This window comes from Sus scrofa, chromosome 6 (assembly GCF_000003025.6).
Source record: "Sus scrofa isolate TJ Tabasco breed Duroc chromosome 6, Sscrofa11.1, whole genome shotgun sequence".
Taxonomy (NCBI): Eukaryota; Metazoa; Chordata; class Mammalia; order Artiodactyla; family Suidae; genus Sus; species Sus scrofa.
In genome coordinates, this window is record NC_010448.4 from 129,753,846 (window position 1) to 129,774,747 (window position 20,902).

The 20,902-nt window shown below is 35.4% G+C and overlaps 1 protein-coding gene across 8 annotated transcripts in view; it reads left to right on the forward strand.

Annotated features, from left to right (window-relative positions):
- The window catches only part of TTLL7 (tubulin tyrosine ligase like 7), a 160,146-nt gene that overhangs the window by 45,493 nt on the left and 93,751 nt on the right, over window positions 1–20,902 (forward strand). For 7 of the 8 annotated variants that reach the window (XR_002345115.1, XR_002345116.1, XR_002345117.1 and 4 more), the window contains exons 2-7: window positions 2,906–3,086; window positions 3,263–3,394; window positions 8,012–8,133; window positions 8,957–9,024; window positions 10,382–10,540; window positions 17,949–18,165. Coding sequence is in view for 4 of the 8 variants with exons in the window: in XM_021096371.1 (XP_020952030.1) it covers window positions 3,062–3,086; window positions 3,263–3,394; window positions 8,012–8,133; window positions 8,957–9,024; window positions 10,382–10,540; window positions 17,949–18,165 (723 nt within the window). In the remaining 4 variants the exon portion in view is untranslated. The remainder of the gene's footprint in view (window positions 1–2,905; window positions 3,087–3,262; window positions 3,395–8,011; window positions 8,134–8,956; window positions 9,025–10,381; window positions 10,541–17,948; window positions 18,166–20,902) is intronic. The other variant, XM_021096373.1, reaches the window with a different exon arrangement.

Sequence of the window (20,902 nt, forward strand, 5' to 3'; positions counted from 1 at the left end):
TTGTGTAGCTGTTGCTTCACATGGTAGCACTTGAAGTCCATTTAAGGTTACCATTTGCTTGAAATTTTGTTAAATTGACTCCTTATGGAAATGGTTTCTTTATTTGCAATGTAAAATTGTTTGTCTCAGAAATCAATTTCTCCTAATCTCTGAATTCTTTTTTCAGTCACTCATTTTGTTTAGTTGAACTATACATGAAGATTTTTATAAATGACTTTTACCTAGTTGACCTTTTTTTATACAGTTATAACAGTTTTCGTCTTTGTTTTACTTTTTCCTTGTACTTTTATATGTGTATGTTATAATTACTATTTGCTTTAGTGCAACTATATGCTTAGAGGAGAAGTTGTCAACCTTGGTTGCACACAAAAATCATTTGGAGAGCTTTAAAAATGCTTGAGCCCCACTAGGTCTGGGTGTGGCTTGGACATCAGGAGTTTCAAAAGCTCTCAGGTGGTTCTACTTTGCAGCCAAACTTAAGAAATCAAGGGCTTAAAGTATTTTGGAGGTAACTGAAATACATTTCTCTCTGTGGAAAGTAGATAACCATGGCTCATCTGAGAGGTGTGATCCGTCTTGTCATCTCAAATCTCTTGCTTAGCATCATGTGAGATGGTTAGAATTGGGATGGCAGAATGAAGTCCTTGAGTTTGTTACAGCACTTCGTTAATCATCAAACCATAAATGCAATTAAGTAGAGCATAACGATGGATAGAATAATTTTAAGGCCTTTAAATGCCTGTGTGGTTGAGGGAAGGGATAACAGTTCTTGCTTTGAGCTCTATTCAAATCAAAGTTGTTAGCCTCATTATTTAAGTCCGAAATTAATAAACCTGTTTTTGCAGCCTGTAGCAATTATTTATTTATTGTTAGTATGGTTAGGCAAACATTGTCCTCAAACCCTTGTTGACTTTGTCACCTACTTTCAGTGTAATAAGTACTCTGTTACCATAAGAGGATCTTTGTTTACTCCAATAACGAGGTGTTGGACAAGGGCTTGTAAACTCAAGTAGTTACCTCCCTGAGGTATCAGAGGACTTGCAGAAAGAAAGCAAACTGAACTTTAGACTACTCCTTTCTTTTATTCTGAAAGATGATCGAGTCTATTTCCAGGTTAGGGATGTTTCCTGGGATTTCATTGTTTGGTTTGAGGTATTATGTGTTCACAGAATACACTCATATCTTGCAGTATGCACTACAATAAGGCTGCAAACTTCTCACCTATCTATCGATCTATCTAGCATATTAGCACACTGTCTGAAAATAGGCTTGGTGAATAGATAGATGATCAAACAGAACTGGACTCAAAGCCTAGGTTTTCTATTTATAGGCTGTGTTACCTTGATTTAGTTAACTTATTTAGCCTTAGTTTCCACATCTAGAGAATTGGGGGAAATGATACCTGAATTCCCACTTTGTTAATGAGGTAAAATATTTTAGATTCTTAACATAATGCCCGCCCACAGTTGGTCTGTAATAAATAATGGTTCCCTAGTTTTGATACTGAATTATTCTAGTAAAAATAATACCCAAGAACAAATTAAGTTCTAAGTTTTCATTACTAATGAATTTTATTATTAACGACGACTGTAGGAGTGACATATAAGAGTCACATTTTAGGTAGCTGAATTTCAAAATTTCTGATAAGCCTGATTATCTCCTCCTGATACAGGTGTTTGTATCAGACCTTTGTTTATTGTGATAGATTTTATAATTTTTCATTATATTTAGAGACATTTTACAAGAACTCAAAGATTCTTAAAATGTGAAGGGAGAAGTTTAGAAAATTGACAGTTCAGACTAGGTATTATTGTATACAGGGCACAAATACCTAGGTTCATACATGCACAGTGAAATTATAAGTGAAATATAATATAGGCCATGTTGAGGCATAGCCAAATCTGATTAGTTCTTCATTACACAACGTTTATTGTGCTCCTCTATGTGCCCAAATAAGATCATTTTGGCCATGACTCCTCCCATTTTATGCCTATCAAAATTGTTCTCATTTTTTTTAGTATAATTTAAATGTGGTTTATTTTATGAAGTCACCTCCCCTGCGTGCCCCCTGCTCCCCGCCCCACACACCTCAAAAGGGAATTACTTTTTTCTCCCTTCTGTCAGCATGTGACCTCTGCACTGGCACTTGTTTCACTGTTTCATATTAAAAGTGGGGCTGCAGCTAAGTTTCAGGCATTGGGTTGAAGGTTATATGGGGTCTTGGTTAAGGGGCACTGGTTCTGACATCAGAGAGATGGTATTTTAATCTCCACTTTGTCACTTATTTTTTTGTAAAGATTTGTCCTTTTGGGGCTCACTTATCTATTAGATAGGGATAAAAGCTTCTGCTTTACAGTTTTATTGAAAGATTAAGTGGTATAAGTGACCTAAGATAGTAAGTGTTCAGTAAGTGGTAGTGAATATTGTTATTGTTTGTGCAAGGCATATTCTTTTTTGTGTGTAATATAATACATGACTTAAATAAACCTCCTCCTCCTTTTTATTTTTATTTACTAATTTGTCTTTTTAAGGCCACATCCACAGCTTATGGAAGTTCCCAGGCTAGGGATCAAATTGGAGCTGTAGCCACTGGCCTACACCACAGCTCATAGCAACACCAGATCCTTAACCCACTGAGCCGGGCCAGGGATCAAACCCATGTCCTCATGGATCCTAGTCAGGTTCATTACCACTGAGCCAAATGGGAACTCTCATCGTTCTCCTTTTTAAAACAGGGAACTATTGCTTGGCATTTTACATATGGTTTAATAAATTAACAAGTATTTGTTGATTGACTACATTAACTTTCACCTTTACTTGGCTTTTAAAAAGAAGAGTATTGGCATACATCAGATATTGTCATAAAATTTGTTTTCTTAATGTCTTTGTTTTAAAATACCTGCAGGTATCTTCCTATCTCATAATTTCAGTGTCCTGCCATCTGAAGATTCCACCAAGATAATATGATAGGAACTTTGAGTGAATTGAAGCCATATCCTACTTAGACTAATGTGAGCCTCCCAGATTTCCTACGACTGCTTGTTAATTGGCACAGGCAATAATGCCATCTCTGCCTCAAGAAAGAGGTAAGCAGATTGATTTAATCATGCTCATCATGGCTCCTTTTTTTAAAAATTAAAAAATAATTGGGGATTCTTAAAGAATCGAAATTTATCATTTTACCTTTGGGGGCATTTATGTTCTCTGGTATGGAATTGTTGTTATTTCAGTGCTATTTGGTTGGTTTACATTTCTTTTAAAGTTATTCAGGGACCCTCTCCCCTGGATCTGAATACAGAATTGCCGTATCAAAACACAATGAAAAGGAAAGTCAGAAAGAAGAAAAAGAAGGGAACCATTACAGCAAATGTTGCCGGGACAAAGTTTGAAATTGGTAGGTCTCCTCAGAATCATGAGATTTTCATAATTGCTGAAAAACTAGTTTGATGTTGAAAACAATGTGGAAATTCAGAGATAATTATTTTTTCGTGTAGTGAATTTTTAAATTTCATGTAATAAAATTTTCTTTTTTATGAGATATTAAACATGTCAATAATGAAATAGAACATCATTATAAACTAAAAAGCTTTAGTTATTGATGAGATTGGATTAAATAGATGTGATTTTGTTTAATATTTACTTTTAAAATCAAGTATAAGATAATATGAACAGTAAAACCCAATGGTTCTAGCTGTAATCTTTAAATATAAAAGTGCTTGGGAAAATTGTATTATTCTCATGCATTTTTCACTTGGGGCTAAACTTATGTTTAATTTAAAACAGACTGAAATACTTAATGTAAAATGAAAAGTGTAGAATTTTAGATTCATTTTAAATAGTGAGAAACTGTCTTAAAGAATAGAGTAGGAGTTCCTGTCGTGGCTCAGTGGTTAACAAACCCCACTAGCATCCATGAGGATGCGGGGTTCGATCCCTGGCCTTGCTCAGTGGGTTAAGGATCTGGCATTGCCGAGAGCTATGGTGTAGGTCACAGACAAGGCTCAGATCCCGCATTGCTGTGGCTGTGGTTTAGGCTGGTGGCTACAGCTCTGATTTGACCCCTTGCCTGGGAACCTCCATATGCCGCTGGTGAGGCCCAAAAAGACAAAAAAAAAAAAAAAAAAAGAATAGAGTGAAAAATTTCTCTCTATGCTTTAAAAATTATTTTGATGATACTGTTGCTTTTCATTAATAGAATTTTAGCTTTTATGTGTAAGTAGTATTTGGAGTGGAGAGAATAGATAAGAATTAATTGCTTTAAATTAAGATTCTTTTGCCCTACATTGCAAAACTGGTAAATTACTGTAAGTGCTAAAATAATCTTCCTCTTTTTAAAAAATTGTTTTGCATTAAAAGAATTGAGGAAAAATCATTTGAATTTCAAGGACGTTAATTAGTCTTCCCATTATTAATCTTTGAGAGCCACATTTCCATTTATAGTAATTCAGCAAAGTTCATCAGCAATCAGTGGAATATTTGGTTGGAATTCAGGTTCCCCAATACTGTATTCCAACAAGTGTTCCTCAGGGGAAAAACTTTAAGTAAGCAAAGGTGAGATGTGTATTACTTGCATATTTCTAGAGTGCAAAGGCAAGAGTAATGGTTGTCAAAGTGATTGATGGGTAGTGTTAACCCATCTCCTTGTTTGCTTTGATGGTACTGGTGGTGGGGTTTGTAAGGAACCTTGGTCCCTCTCACTTTCCAAGGGCTTAAGTTGCATTCACATTCTGCATATTGACTCCAGACCGCTTTGCTGAGCCTGCTCAGTAATGTTTGGCTGGGTCAAGACTGGAGACTTGGACCATGGACTGCTGGGAGAATACAGAGCTAAACAGGGGAGGGAAGGAAAGACTCGGCCCTGTGTCCAGGAGAAAGTGCTCCCGTACTTTTCCCTAATTTAACCTAGTGACATGCAACAGATCACTTCTTGTAATTTAATTACTGCTCCTTTGACAGGTTGAATTACATAATAGAATGATAATGAAGCCATAGTCAGGATGCTTGTGTTTTCCTCCCTGGCATTACCTATTTCCTTTTGTAGAATGCTTTGACCACTACTAAGTTTTAAGATTAATCATTTTATAACCCTTGGCCAAATATTTTTGCATGAATTAACTCATTTAATCTTCCAAATAACCCAGTAAATAGGCTGCATTACTCCCTTTGCTCCCCTTTTCTCTGCTTTTCCTCATGCTAGTAGTGAACTGGAAGTGGCCAACAGCCATAAGAAAATAAATGAGGAAAAATAAAAACAGTAAAATAAGATGAATCTTGTGGCTGATCAGAATACAAACTGCATTCCATGAAATCCTCTGTAGTTAGAGATGTGCATGGATTTGACTCTGAGCTTCCTAGCAAGCAAAGCAAATAATTGAAACAATCAGCTATAGCAGCATAGTGCCCAGAAGATAAAACTGTAAGGGTTATTCAAAGGAAATACAATTTTTTTTTCTATTCCTGAGTCTTGAGAGACATTTCTCTCATAATTCCTCACAGAGACACATTGTGGAATGTGAACTGCATTCTCACAGTGGTCCTATAATTAATACATTGTGAAATTTCACATTATTGCTTTAAAAAAAATGTCCCTTAGGCAAGTTAAAGAAACTGAAGCTCAGTGAGAGTTAACAACTTACCCAAGGTCAAATAGATGGAAAAAGTAGAATTTGAACCTGAATTAATTTGCTTCCAGATTTAATGTTCTTTTTACTATATAATACTGCCTAAATAAAATATGAATTGAAATTTAAATTGAGGAACATTAATTTAGGTATCCTCCATATCTAAAATTCAGAGAATTATTGCATGGATTCCTATTTTTAAAACTCCTGAACAGCCTCTGAAAGCTCCATGGGTAAAGGCAAAAAAAAAAATGTAGTACAAATTTGTGAGGAAATGTATTTTTGGTAATTTTCATTAAATGGAGACTAGAAAGATTGGAGAAAGGGACACGTACGTGTGCAAAGGGACATGTGGGAGAAAATGGTTGATATGATTATCCCTGTTTTACCAGTAGGGAGTTTGATTTGGGAGAATTTCAATATGGGGGTAATTATTTCACTTTTTTTTTTTTTTTTTTTTTTTTTTTAAAAAACTCCCTAAAGTCCAACATGGATTTAGGCTTTAGCTGCCAACAACCTTCTATTTGGAACCAACATGTTAAAGGAATTTCTCTTCTGTGTAGTAGAGGATGGTATACTTAAAAAGATGCCAATTGGTTTCTAAAATTTCAATTCAAACAAAAACATAACTACGTAGCTTAGACAAAAAACTGAGTTTAATACCCAACATTGTATTTTTCTTTGAAGTTCAACTTTGTCAGCTCTCCAAGCTTTGAATTTCATAACACAAGAGATTTATGTATGACTGACCTTACAAACTTGATTTTGTGAATCTAAAGCAAAAATGAATCTTTTCCACCATTGTTATGTAACCCGAATGTTGCCAGCCTCACCAGCTCATGTGGGCATTCATACCCACCTCTTAGTGGCTCATTATACTCCCTCCATCCATAACTGCCACTGGTTCTGTTTCTTGCATCAAGGTCTTCCTGGTTATTTATGAGCGGCCAAGGACAGTGACTTTCATGCACTCAGAAACAGGTCTGCTCTCGAGCTGCTGTTCTGGACTTGTCATTGTTGTCTGCGGCTCACTGAGCCAGTGAAAGGGCTCTTACAGGCTGTGTCACTATTGCCTTTGCCCTTCCCACGAGCTCGAGATAACCCAGAGGCTCCTAGGCACTCAGGATGCCCAAGCTATGCAGGCAATGTGAGAGGATCAGCCATTCCCCAAATCTTGTTGTATATCATCACCTGGGCCTTCAGAACAACCCTAAATTTTACTAAGCCCTTCATGGTAAAAAGCATCTTTGCTTCAACAGTCCCCTCCTTGATCTCATCTCTCTTGTCACTGTCCTTTTTTTTTTTTTAAATTATGCCTGTGTTCTTGGCATTATAGCAGCCAAAAAACAATCAAGAATCCCCAGGACTTGAGACCAACAGGTGTCTGGTCATCAGTTTCATACCTGAGCCAAGTACATTCTGATAGTCCCCCTTTTTTTTAAATTTTTTTTACAGTATCTCCCCATATATAGGGCAGTAAGAGGAAGATGTTTAAAAATAACATTGAAGCACTGCTATATAGTTAACAGCATTCCATTAAGACTCCTAGTTCTGCTGGAACTCAAAATTTATGCTAAGTATTTGCTGATCTTGATTCCAAACTTGAAATTCATTGGAAGAAAAACGTCCGTGTGTTAATTGTGATATCCAAATCAGAGAGGAACACAAAAAAAACCCTCAAGATTTTGGAGTTCCTTGGTGGCCACAGTGGGTTAAGGATCTAGCATTGTCACTGTTGTGATGCAGGTTCAATCCCTGGCCTGGGAACTTCTACATGCTGTGGGAAAAAAAACCAAGGTTTTCTCTGAACATAAATTTTTCCAATAGGACTAGAGGGTTGGGAGCAGATAGGAGGGCCAGTTTCCAAATGTCTATTGTAATTCCGCCTCATTATTTTGTATTCTGAGTCAATATAGCTGACTTGGTTTTAACGGCTAAAAATATTTTGAACTCAGGAGGTGGAAAGAATAGGCTGGGTCTGATGATCAGGGACTATTTTTGCCTTTCCCTTTTGTACCTAGCCCAAGGTCATGAAAAAGCCATAAAAGTGTATTTTCCACAGTGTTGTCTCAGCTGTGTGTGTGTTTTCACTGTGCTATGAATAATTGCTAAACTCTTTAACAGTGTTGTATACCTGCTAAATCTCAGAGAATTCAAACTGAAGATTTTGGGTGCAAACTCAAAACAGTTCTCAGTTACTGTTGAGTATACTTTGGACTAGATAAATTGTTGTTAGCTAAAAATAAGGTTATGCTATAATGGATATTTTACAAAGGAAATACTGTGAGATAAAATTGATATATATATATATACATACATATATAAGAAATATTTTCACAATGAATATACTTCAGAAGCATTTTAATTTTGATATAACTGTTTACTTGCAGTGCGTTTAGTAATAGATGAAATGGGTTTTATGAAAACTCCAGATGAGGATGAAACAAGTAACCTTATCTGGTGTGATTCTGCTGTTCAGCAGGAGAAGATTGCAGAGCTGCAAAATTACCAGGTGAGAAATTAATCATGCCCAATTATTGGTCAATAGGAAAGTTATATGAATTCTATCATAATTTTCTTTAGACAGGGGTGGCCATGTTAAATTTCAGTTCTGACTTACCTGAATTGTCTGTTCCATTGCCATTCAGTTGTACTAACTCTTTGCCTGAAGACTGCATTCTTTCAAATGTAACTTTAAACCTCTTTCCATCTTTAAGGAAGAATTGATTGAAGAAAACTTCCTAGGCTGGTGCTTTGCATTATGCTTACATGTGGAATAGATTGCATAAAGAGATCTGAATGTAGAAATCGCTTGTAATGTCAGCTGTGTGTGATATGGCATCATTATTTTATTTTTAGAATGTAATACTAACATACTAAAACTAAATAAAAAGCCAAATACATGGAATTGTAGATAGTTGACATTTTGCATAGTTCTTCATCTGTTAGTGTAGAGGGTAATACAAAAGTGATTGTAAGGAACAAAGAAGTCCATTTTCAGTAGTTTTTCTACAGTGCTTATCTGTATGAATGGAGTAGATCTAAGATACCAAAAATGGACATTGAATTATCACTTACTCAGTAGAGAAAATTTAACTTTAATACTGTGAAAACAACTGTTTATTTTTTCTGTAGGTTTTTGCAATTTTTTTCTCTGATTACCAAAGATACTTTATTTCCACAAATTTATTATAGCTCATTTAACCTTAAGCATTACGTTAATAATTGTCAGTTTACTAAAAAATTAAATCCAAAGGATGAATGTAATTGTATTATAGTATCAATGAATATGTTAAGTCATTGAGAATATTAATGTTTGTGTTTTTATTTTCCAGAGGATCAACCATTTTCCAGGAATGGGGGAGATCTGTAGGAAGGATTTCCTAGCAAGAAATATGACCAAGTAATCTTCATTTTCTTGTAATAAAAAAGACATGTTTGAAATTTATGTTTTAAATATCATAGCGCTATCTCACAAGTTTATATTGATTTGAAATGATATTTTCATGGAGTAGATAGAACTTTAGAACTAGAAAGGTCTTACTAGTTTCCTTGTTCCATTCCTCTACTTTATAGAGGAGGTAATTAAGGGTCAGAGATGTGAATATTATCAAATAAATAGTTATCGGCAGAGCTGGAGTAGAATCCTGGTTTTCAGAATTTCAGAATTTTTTTCCCCTGCAACTTGCTATCTCTCTAGCAACATAAACTTTTCTTTTAAACGTAAGAAGTTTTCTGTACATGGCATTCAATGTATGCTTACTTATTTCTTGTTGTGTTATATCCTGCATGTGTGTGCGTGTGTGCTCAGAATACTCATTACTGAGCATCTAATGTGTGCCAGGCACTGTAGTAGGTGTGTGTGTGAGTGTACATACATGTAAACACATGTATAAACGTCTACCCAGGGATATATACACACGTTTGTCTCAGAGACCAATTTAGTGTAATAATCTGCTTTCCTGGGAAAAACTGTTAACAGGTAAAGTGTTATGCTGAATATACTGCAGAATTTTTAAGCAGTTTGTGTTTCTGTTCCTTAGATTTTTTTATTTTCAGAAAGTTGATAAATTGAAAAAAATTTTTAATAAGAGAACTCTTTCACAAAGAAAGGTTAGGAAATGTGCATGTAATTAAAGAAACATTAGTATGCATTCATGTGAAAGTTTATGATCCATTTACACAATATTTTCTGCATGTCTAGTATATACCCCAGAGACTGCTAACTGAAATAACTAAGATAATTAAGGCCTAGTCCCTGCCTAGAACTCACATTTTAGTAAGGGAGAAAGACTGATGCATGTAGTAGTTTGATGTCACATTATAGGTAGAGTCTACGTATGCTGGTGACAAAGATGATGGGAGAGGTGATTTTGGGGAGGGCAGGGAAGGATATATAGAGAAATTAAATTATGAGATGGACATTTAAACATGTATAGTAGTTTATCCTTTGAGAAGAAAGTAAGTAGAATGTAGGCAAAGACCATGGTGGGAGAAAATATTTGGAGACTTAAACCAACGTGCTGTTTGGGGGAACTTGAAACAGTTTTTATGGTTATATAGCATGTTGGAAGGCTCAACCTGAGATGATGCTGGAAATAAATGTAAAAGCCAGGTGGTTTATGCCATATTATTATATTTTATTTAATCATTTAATCATTGATTCTTCTTCATTGTGTAAATGTCAGTAGCACTGAGAAAGAAAATTTAGACAAGGTTGAATAGAAATTACTTTTCAACATATTATCTCTGATTTACAGAATGATCAAGTCCCGGCCTCTGGATTATACCTTTGTTCCTCGAACATGGATCTTCCCTGCTGAATATACACAATTCCAGAACTACATGAAAGAATTAAAGAAAAAAAGAAAGCAGAAAACTTTTATAGTAAAACCAGCTAATGGTGCAATGGGTCATGGGTAGGTATTTTTCATTTGGAATATATAAAAATTTTTATTTTTATTTATTTATTTTTCATCCCATAATACAGAGAGCATTTTATTTATCCTAAAATGTCAACTTCATTGACCTTTCATAGTCAATCACTTCCCACCTATCCCAACCTGGAAATTGATCTTTTTCCAGTCTCTATGTTTGTTCTTCATTGTGATATAATTCACATAACCATACACTTTGTTAAAGTGTACAATTCAGTAGTTTTAATATACTCATGAGGTTGTGCAGCCATTGCTAGTAATTCAGAACATTTCTATCACATCTTAAAGAAAGCCCATATCAGCAGTCATTCTGCAATCTTCCCCATGTGTAGCCACTGACAACCCTTTCTTTATTTTCTGTTCCATTGGATGTGCCTATTTCAGACATTTCACATAAATGAAGTGATATAAAATGTGATTTTTTTTCCCCTTTGGCCTAGCTTCTTTCATTGAACATAATGAAAGATTCATACATTTTGGAACATGTATCGTAATTATGTTGCTTTTTATGGCTGAATAATATTTCTTTCTTTTTTTTAAATTTATTTTTTATTGTTATTTCCCCCAACACACTTTTTCCCCCCACTGTACAGCATGGGGACCCAGTTACACATACATGCATACTTAATTTTTTCTCCCATTGTCGTGTTGCGTTGTAAGTATCTAGACATAGTTTTCAGTGCTACACAGCAGGATCTCATTGTAAATCCATTCCATGAGCGATAGTTTGCATCCGTTGACCCCAAGCTCCCAATCCCTCCCCTTAGCCCCTCTCCTCCCAGGTAGCACAAGTCTATTCTCCAAGTCTGTGATTTTCTTTTCTGTGGAAATGTTCATTTGTGCTGTATATTAGATACCAGATATGAGCGATATCATATGGTATTTGTCTTTCTCTTTTTGACTTATTTCACTCAGGATGAGCATGTTTAGTTCCATCCATGTTGCTGCAAATGGCATGATTTTGTTCTTTTTTATGGCTGAGTAGTATTCCGTTGTGTATATATACCACATCTTCCTAATCCAATCGTCTTTCAATGGACGTTTGGGTTGTTTCCATGTCTTGGCTGTTGTGAAAAGAGCTGCAATGAACATGCGGGTGCATGTGTCTTTTTTAAGGAAAGTTTTGTCCAGATATATTCCCAAGAGTGGGGTTGCTGGGTCATATGGTAGTTCTATGTATAGTTTTCTAAGGTACCTCCATACTGTTCTCCACAGTGTCTGTACCAGCTTACATTCCCACTAGCAGTGCAGGAGGGTTCCCTTTTCTCCACACCCCCTCCAGCACTTGTTATTTGTGGACTTATGAATGATGGCCATTCTGACTGGTGTGAGGTGGTATCTCATGGTAGTTTTGATTTGCACTTTTCTAATAATCAGTGATGTTGAGCATTGTTTCAAGTTTTTGTTGGCCATCTGTATCTCTTCCTTGGAGAAATGTCTCTTCAGGTCCTTTGCCCATTTTTCCACTAGGTTGTTGGCTTCTTTGCTGTTGAGTGGTATAAGTTGTTTATATATTTTAGAGAGTAATCCCTTGTCAGTTGCATCATTTGAAACTATTTTCTCCCATTCTGTAAGTTGTCTTTTTGTTTTCTTTTTTGTTTCTTTTTCTGTGCAAAAGCTTGTCAGTTTGATTAGGTCCCATTGGTTTATTTTTGCTTTTATTTCTATAGCTTTGGGAGACTGACCTGAGAAAATATTCATGATGTTGATGTCAGAGAATGTTTGGCCTATGTTCTCTTCCAGGGGTTTGATGGTGTCTTGTCTTATGTGTAAGTCATTCGGCTTTTTTTTTTTTTTTTGTCTTTTTGCCTTTTCTAGGGCTGCTCTCTGAGGAATATGGAGGTTCCCAGGCTAGGGGTCCAATTGGAGTTGTAGCCACCAACCTACACCAGAGCCACAGCAACACCAGATCCGAGCAGTGTCTGCAACCTACAACCACAGCTCACGGCAACACTGGATCCTTAACCCACTGAGCAAGGCCAGGGATCGAACCTGCAACCTCATGGTTCCTAGTCGGATTCGTTAACCACTGCACCACCACGGGAACTCCCAGCCATTTTGAGTTTACTTTGGTGCATGGTGTGAGGGTGTGTTCTAGTTTCATTGATTTGCACGCAGCTGTCCAGTTTTCCCAGCAATGCTTGCCGAAAAGACTGTCTTTTTCCCATTTTATGTTCTTGCCTCCTAGTCAAAGATTAATTGACCATAGGGTTTATGTCTGGGTTCTCTGTTCTATTCCATTGGTCTGTATGTCTGTTTTAGTACCAGTACCACACTGCGTTGATGACTGTGGCTTTGTAATATTTCTTGAAGTCTGGGAGAGTTATGCCTCCTGCTTGGTTTTTGTTTCTTAGGATTGCTTTGGCGATTCTGGATCTTTTGTTGTTCCAAATAAATTTTTGGATTGTTTGTTCTAATTCTCTGAAAAATGTCATGGGTAATTTGATAGGGATTGCATTGAAACTGTAGATTGCTTTGGGTAGTATAGTCATTTTTACAATATTGATTTTTCCAATCCATGAACATGGAATATCTTTCCATTTCTTTACATCTTCTTTAATTTCCTTGATTAATGTTTTATAGTTCATGGCATATAAGTCCTTTACCTCCTTGGTCAGGTGTATTCCCAGGTATTTGATTTTTTGTGGTACAATTTTAAAGGGTATTGTATTTCTGTATTCCTTTTCTAATATTTCATTGTTAGTATACAGAAATGTGACTTATTTCTGAATGTTAATCTTATATCCTGCTACTTTGCTGAATTTTTTGATCAGTTCAAGTAGTTTTGGGGTTGAGTCCTTAGGGTTTTCTATATATAGTATCATATCGTCTGCATACAGTGACAATTTTACCTCTTCTCTTCCTATTTGGATGCCTTTTATTTCTTTTGTTTGTCTGATTGCTGTGGCTAGGACTTCCAATACTATGTTGAATAGCAGTGGTGATAGTGGGTATCCCTGTCTTGTTCCAGATTTTAGTGGGAAGGCTTTCAGCTTTTCTCCATTAAGTATTATATTTGCTGTGGGTTTGTCATAAATGGCTTTATAATAAGGAATATTCCCTCTATACCCACTTTGGTGAGAGTTTTTATCATAAATGGATGTTGGACTTTGTCAAATGCTTTTTCTTCATCTATTGAGATGATCATATGGTTTTTGACTTTTCTGTGGTTAATGTGGTATGTGACGTTGATTAATTTGCGTATGTTGAACCATCCTTGTGAATCTGGGATGAATCCCACCTGGTCATGGTGTAGGAATATATAAAAATTTTTAAAAATTGAGAGAACGAATAAATGTGAGTGGTTTCTCATGGTTGAGAACCAACACAAAAAAATAATGAAATAGGTTTCTGTCACTTTTTTGGAACTGGATATTTAATGAGCCCTTTTTACCACAGACTTCAATAATTCAGTTTAAAAATTTAATCAACAGGTTGTGAGATTTTGATAGGAGGTAAAAAATAGATAAAAATAAGTGTTTTCTAATTTTTTTTAAACATAAAATTTTCATTCATAATACTTTTAGTGTAATCTTTGAGAGGAAAATCAGTCAGTGCAATAGAGCTAAACTGACTTAGAGAAGGAAATGGAAAGGGTGTTTCTGTTTTTATCTTAAAAATGTCTTAATGACAAAGTGTTTATCTACTTTGCAAATAATTGTTTTTCTTCATGTAGCTATGGTAATTGAATTGAAAATGAGTAAGACACATTTTAAGCTAAAGTGCTGAGAACTAGACATGTTAGCTGAGGATAGATTATGCAATTTAATACTCCTGTTTCTTTTTGCTTTCTAATATTAGTTTTCTGCAGTTTACTTTTTGAAAGAAAATGTGGCTGAGGCTGAGCCTGCTTTTAATAAAAATGCATGAGTCATTTTAATTTTAGTGTGCTATAGGAAAAAAGATGTTTGGAATGTAGCTGCCAGGTAAATTATTGTTCAATGAATTTCCTTTTAACTTTTATCATAATTTAATAATTTATCATTATTTTTAACTGTGGTTTAGTAATTTAAAAGATGAACAAGTAGTATTAGTGGAAATTTTATGTTAATTGTTTAATGTAAATTTGGTTTACTATATGTCAGTATCAAGGAGTTGATTGAAGTTCACATTTTCTCAATTTTAGTGTTAAAATTATGTTAAAAAATTCATATTATATATATATTTAATGTTAAACAGAATAAATAGATAATATTCTGTATTGATTACAGTATTAAACATAGCTGAAAAAGCATACTGTGTATATGTGCTGCCAGGGTTTATCATGTAATGCAGTAGTACATAGGTAAAGGACACCTCTCTCATTTGTAGAATATATCTGTTTCCTTGCTAGTTTTCTATGTAATTGTTCTATTCACTATCAACTATAATAGAACAAAATAAAAACTTTAAAAAATAAAATAAATAAAAACACTTTTTTTTATTAGAAAGTGGGGGGTATTGAGGACTCCAGCTCTTGTTGTTGAACTATCAGTTTTTGCTTTATGCATTTTGTGGCTCTGTTGTGAATGCATATGTTTATTAATTATATTATCTCAATGCACTGATTTTTAAAATCTTTATATACTGTTCTTCTTTGTTAGTTGTAATACTTTTTGTCTTAAAGTCTATTTTGTCTGATCCTAGTATAGCCACTTCCGTTCTCTCTTGGTTATTGTTTACATGGAATATCTTTTCCATTTGTTCACTTTCAGCCTATTTAACTCTTTGAGCATAAAGTGTGGCTCTTGTAGACAGCATATAGTTGGGCCATATTTTTTTGTACATTCTGCCAAATCTTGGCTTTTAAGTGGGGAGTGAATCCATTTTTAATGTAATTATGGATAAGGAAATATTTACTTTTGCCATTTTGTTATTTGTTTTATATGTCTGTATAGTTTTTGTACCTCAGCTTCTCCATTTCTGACCTCTTGTGTATTGCAAGGATATTTTCTAGTGTACTGTTTTAATTTCTTTGTCATTTATTTTACTATATATTTTTTGAGTTATTTTTTATGTGGTTGCTCTTGGGTTGCAGTTAGCATCTTGATTTGTAACAACCTATTTTGGATTAACATGATTAGTTTTAATAGTAAAAAAACAACAAAACTTTGCTTCTTTTTTGCTTTGCTCCTCTTTATGTTGTTTTATCACAAATTACATCTGTGTACATTGTGTGCTCATCAAAATAGATTTATAATAATTGTTTTATGCAATTTTGTTTTGAATAATACAGGGAAAATTAGGATTTATAAAAAAACAGTAAAAATGACTTTCATATTTACCTTTGTCATCATCTTTACAGGTGTACTTTATATCTTTGTGTGGATTTGAGTTACTGCCTAGTGTCCTTTTGCTTCAGCTTGAAGGATTGTCTTTAGAATTTCTTGTAGGCCAGGTATACTAGCAACAGACTCCTTCCAGTTGTTGTTTATCTGGGAATGTCTTAATTTCTCTTTCGGTTTTGAATAGTTTTGTCAGATATAGAATTCTTGGTTAGATTTTTTTTCTTTTTCTATTAGCACTTTGTGTCATCTTACTGTCTTCTGCCCTTCATTGTTTCTGATGAGAAATTAGCTCTTTATCTTAATGGGGATCCCTTGGGTGTGATGGATGGCTTCAGTCTTGATACTTTTAAGATTTTCTTTTTTGTCTCTTCCTTTGACATTTTGATTAGAATATGTCTTAGTGTGCCTTTCTAGGAGTTTATCTAACTTGGAGTGTTTTTAGGCTTCTTGATGTGTTGGTTAATTTTTTTCATCAAATTGGGAGCTTTTTCAGCCATTAATTCTTCAAATAGTCTTTTTGCCTCTTTCTCTTTTCTCCTTTTGAGATTCCCATCATAAGTGGGTTGATCTTATTGATGCCATACAGGACTCTTAGTTGTGTTCATTCTTTTTTCTTCCTGTTCTTTAGACTAGTTAGGCTCAATTGATTTATCCTCAAGTTTTCTGATTCTTTTTCTGCCTTTCCAAATCTTCTGTTTAGCCCCTCTAGTTATTTTTTTGTTGCAGTTATTGTACTTTTCAACTTAGAATTTCTGTTTCGTTCCACCCACCTTTAAAACATTTTCTATATTGATATTCTGTATTTGGTGAAATATTATTCCCATGGTTTTCTTCAGTTCTTTGTACAAGATTTTCTTTTTGGAACAAATTTAAAATAGTTGATTTAAATAATTGATTGTCTAGTAAGCCAGATGTCTGGATTTCCTCAGTTACAGTTTCTATTAATTGATAATTTGCTTATATATGAGCCATAATTTTTTTTCTTTGCATGACTCATGATATTTTTTTGAAAGCTTATCATTTTGAATATTGTAATGTAGCAACTCTGATAATTGATTCTCCCTTTGAAGTTTTTTGTTGCTGTTTGTTCTAGTTGTTTTTTGTTTAGTGATCTTTCTGAAATAATTTTGTAAAGTCTTTATTCTTTGTTGTGTAGGGTCTCTGAAGTTCCTCTTCTGTTAGGTCAGTGGTCAAGTAGTAATTAGACAGATGTTTCCTTAAACAGTTGGAACCCTCTCCAAATATTCCTTGGTCCTTATAGTACGTGTGTGCAGTGTGTGTGTGTGTGTGTGTGTGTGTGTGTGTGTGTGTTAGAACATGCCTTCAACACTCAACCAAGCAGTCTACAACTCTGTCTTAGCCTTCAAGTCCTGCTTGTGCAGGGCCTATAGTTAGCCAAAGGTAAGAGCTTAGGGCCTTTCTGGAGCATACACATAAACCTGGGCATGCATATAGACTTTTAGATTCCCAGAAATATGTCAGAGATTTTCAAGCCCTATTCCTTAATCTTTCTTCTCGATCTTTGCAGTTTGTCTGTTGTTTTTCCCAACTGTTTTTTGTTGTCCTGGGCAGCTGGACTAATACAATCATCTTTAAATGTCCCAACATCCCCCAAGTAGCTTCCTCAGCACTGGAAAAGTTCCCAGTTAGACAAGCAAAAGCAAGCCCTTTTGAGGTCCTCCAGAGAGCCACAAAACTGATTGCAGCAAACAAACAAAACAACCACAAGAATGTTCTACAATGCTCCTTCTAGAACCAGTACCTGTTCGGGAAACATGGGCTATTGTTCAAGGCCTCTACTGAGCTGTGGGTTGGGGGATGGTTCCAGAGTAAGTTAAAATGCTGCAAAGCTATTTTACACAGAATCAACTGTTTTTGTTGTTTTGTTATTTTTTTTATTACATGTTCCCTGTTGTTACACACTTTCAATTAGTATTGAGGATCTCTAAAAGTTGCTTCTGCCAATATTTTTGTGCTCTCTGTGTGTGTGTGTGTTTGTGTATATGTGTTGTGATGGGACAGACTTTGGAGTCCCTGCTCCACTACTTTCCTCTTGAGTGTTTTTTATAACTTTGTAAATATATTGACTCCATATAAAATTATTTTCTTTTCTTTAAACTTAGGATTTCTTTGATAAGAAATGGTGACAAACTTCCATCTCAGGATCATTTGATTGTTCAAGAATACATTGAAAAGCCTTTCCTAATGGAGGGTTATAAGTTTGATTTACGAATTTATATTCTGGTAACATCGTGTGATCCACTAAAAATATTTCTATACCATGATGGACTTGTGCGAATGGGAACAGAGAAGTACATTCCACCTAATGAGTCCAATTTGGTAAGTGATACCAGAGTATAATTTTACTCGTTTGTTCAGCTTAGCTACTTTTTAAAACGCCTGCTGTGTATTAACATTAAATCAACAAAGTTCTTCCTCTCAGGCTTTTATAGTCTAGAAGAACTGTATACATAAACAAGACTGCCTCTCATTTATAGACAACTTTGTGAAAATTAGAAAAGAAGGGTCTGCTGCTCCAGGTAGGCTAATGAGGAAGAGACACTGGCTTTAGGTGCTATGAGCACAAGGATGGATTTCAGAGTTCATACGTATATGTAGTGGTCCTGGATAGGAATGATTTATATAGACATATAAATTAAAAGTAGTATGCCATTTAGAAGTGCACATAAAGTGTTACGGAGTTGAGTGTAAGAACAGTTTTGGTTCAGCTCCTCCCAGTGGAGGTGGTATTTGAGTAGGCTTTGGTTAAAGAGATGGTTTAACATGTAGAATGTGGGAGAAGGTGCATGAAACAGAAAAGGAAACATTTTTAAAAAGTAGAATTATCAATTTGTGTTGGAACAAAGAGAAGATTGTAAATTTACATTGATAAAACGTAAAGTAGAGACATAGATTGGCAGTTTTGAGGTGCATTTTAATTCTATTAAATGGAGATTTTTATAAGTATTTTTCCATTAAGATTACCTATATAAAGCCATAACATATTGATGAAAGTTATAACTGAAATTTGTAGTTTATGAATGTCAAACTATAATTTATTATAATTTATCATGAAAGCCAGAAATCGTGATTTATATTTTATGAAAGACAAATTGTAGTTTATTATCAGTACTTTACAGTTCAGTTAAGTTCTAACCCTATATTTGGATTTACTAATTATATTGAAAATTACATTAGTTAAAGATTGATTCCCACTTTGTCAAAGACCTGGTTATTGTTCTCCAGTATGAGGCATATAATTAACTATATTGAGTGGTCATGTTTCCAGAATTTAATGGTGATTGATTATAAATGTTGCTATGTACAATCAACTGAAAAATGTTGTAAACCTGGCAGAGGAAGACTACAGGAACTGTCAAACTTTTTCAAAAGAGGAAGAAAAAAAGAGAATATTTTCTTTAAAGTTCATGAGGTGTGGATATATCCAGTCTCCAAGTAATGTTTGAACTTTGCGGCACTGTGGGCCTTGTTCTGGTTTTAGAATGATAGTGACCAAGACACATACAGTACCTGACCTCACAAAAGTAACTGTCTAGTGCAGAGGCAGAAAATAAAATAAACAATTATAATACCCTGTAGTCAGTGTAATGGTCTAAGGAACTAATGTTGCTTACGGCAGTACATAGTAGAGGCATCTAACTCATTGGAGATAATGATTAGAGAGGGAGTTTATAAAGTGAAATCTAAGTAATGAGGGGTTAGCTAGGTTAGAGGTGGGGTGGAATGGGGTGCAACTCCGGAAGAAAAGCCCAGAGGTATGGTACGTATGTTTATGATGGCTAAAGTACAGACTAAGAAAGGAGGGCGGGATGGAGAATTCTAAGGCCAGATCCTTGTAAAGGACTTTGGAATCTAATATAGGAAGAAGGCTAGGAGTTTAACCTAGGAATAAGGGAAGCATTGAAAGATTTTAATAAAGGAAAGAGGGAATGAGATTTTTGTTTTAAAAAGGTCACCTGGTCTATGGTGTGGGGGATGTGAGATGAGGGTAGAGATGGATGGGGTGGACCAGAATAAGGGAGTCAAGAAGCTGTATTCTGGAGGTCCTGTTGTGGCTCAGCAGTATAAGAACCTGACATAGTGTTCGTAAGGATATGGGTTCAATCCCTGGCCTCGCTCAGTGGTTTAAGGATCCAGTGTTGCTGTGGCTGTGGTGTAGGCTGGCAGCTGCAGCTCCAAGTGGCCCCCTAGCCGGGGAACTCTCATATGCCTCAGGTGTGGCCCTAAAAAGAACAAAAACAAGAACAAAAAGGAAGCTATGTTCTAGTCCAACCACATGTGAGAGAAAAGATGACTTAATGTGAAGTGATAGCAGTAGGGTTGGACTAAGAATAAAATCCAGATTTAAGATATATTTACAATAACACAGATGACATTGATATGGTGACAGGTTGATTTATAGAATGAAGGAGAGAGAAAGTAAGGATAAAACTCAAGATTTTTGGCACAGGCAGTTGGGTGGGCAGATGACATTCACCGTGATGGGGAGTACAGAAGCTTTCAAAGTACAGACAGCTGATGCGTTTGGTTTGAGGTGCCTGTGTGACTCCACAGGGATCTATAATAAGATCATATAACGCATTTGGATAAATAATACGGGTCTGCAGTTCAGACAAGAGAGCCGAGATACAGGCATCATTTGGGGCTTGTCAGCTCAGAGATTATAATGAAAATAGTTGGAGTGGAAAGACTGAATTATACACATGTAAGGCCGATAGTCACATTTGGGGAGGAAAGGATAAGGGAAGAGATGGGAAAGGGTAAGACTCAGAAGCTTATTTAGGGTGATCAAGTGGTTTATTCTAGTTTCTTTCTTTTTTCTTCTTTTTCAATTTTCTTTGTTTTTTTTTTTTTTTTTTTTTTTCCTTTTTGGGACTGCCCCACAGCACATGGAAGTTCCCAGGGTAGGGGTGGAATCAGAGATGCAGCCGCCGGCCTACACCACAGCCACAGCAACACCGGATCCTTAACCCACTGAGTGAGGCCAGGGATTGAACCTGTGTCCTCATGAATACTAGTTGGGTTCATTACTGCTGAACCACTATGGAAACTCCTA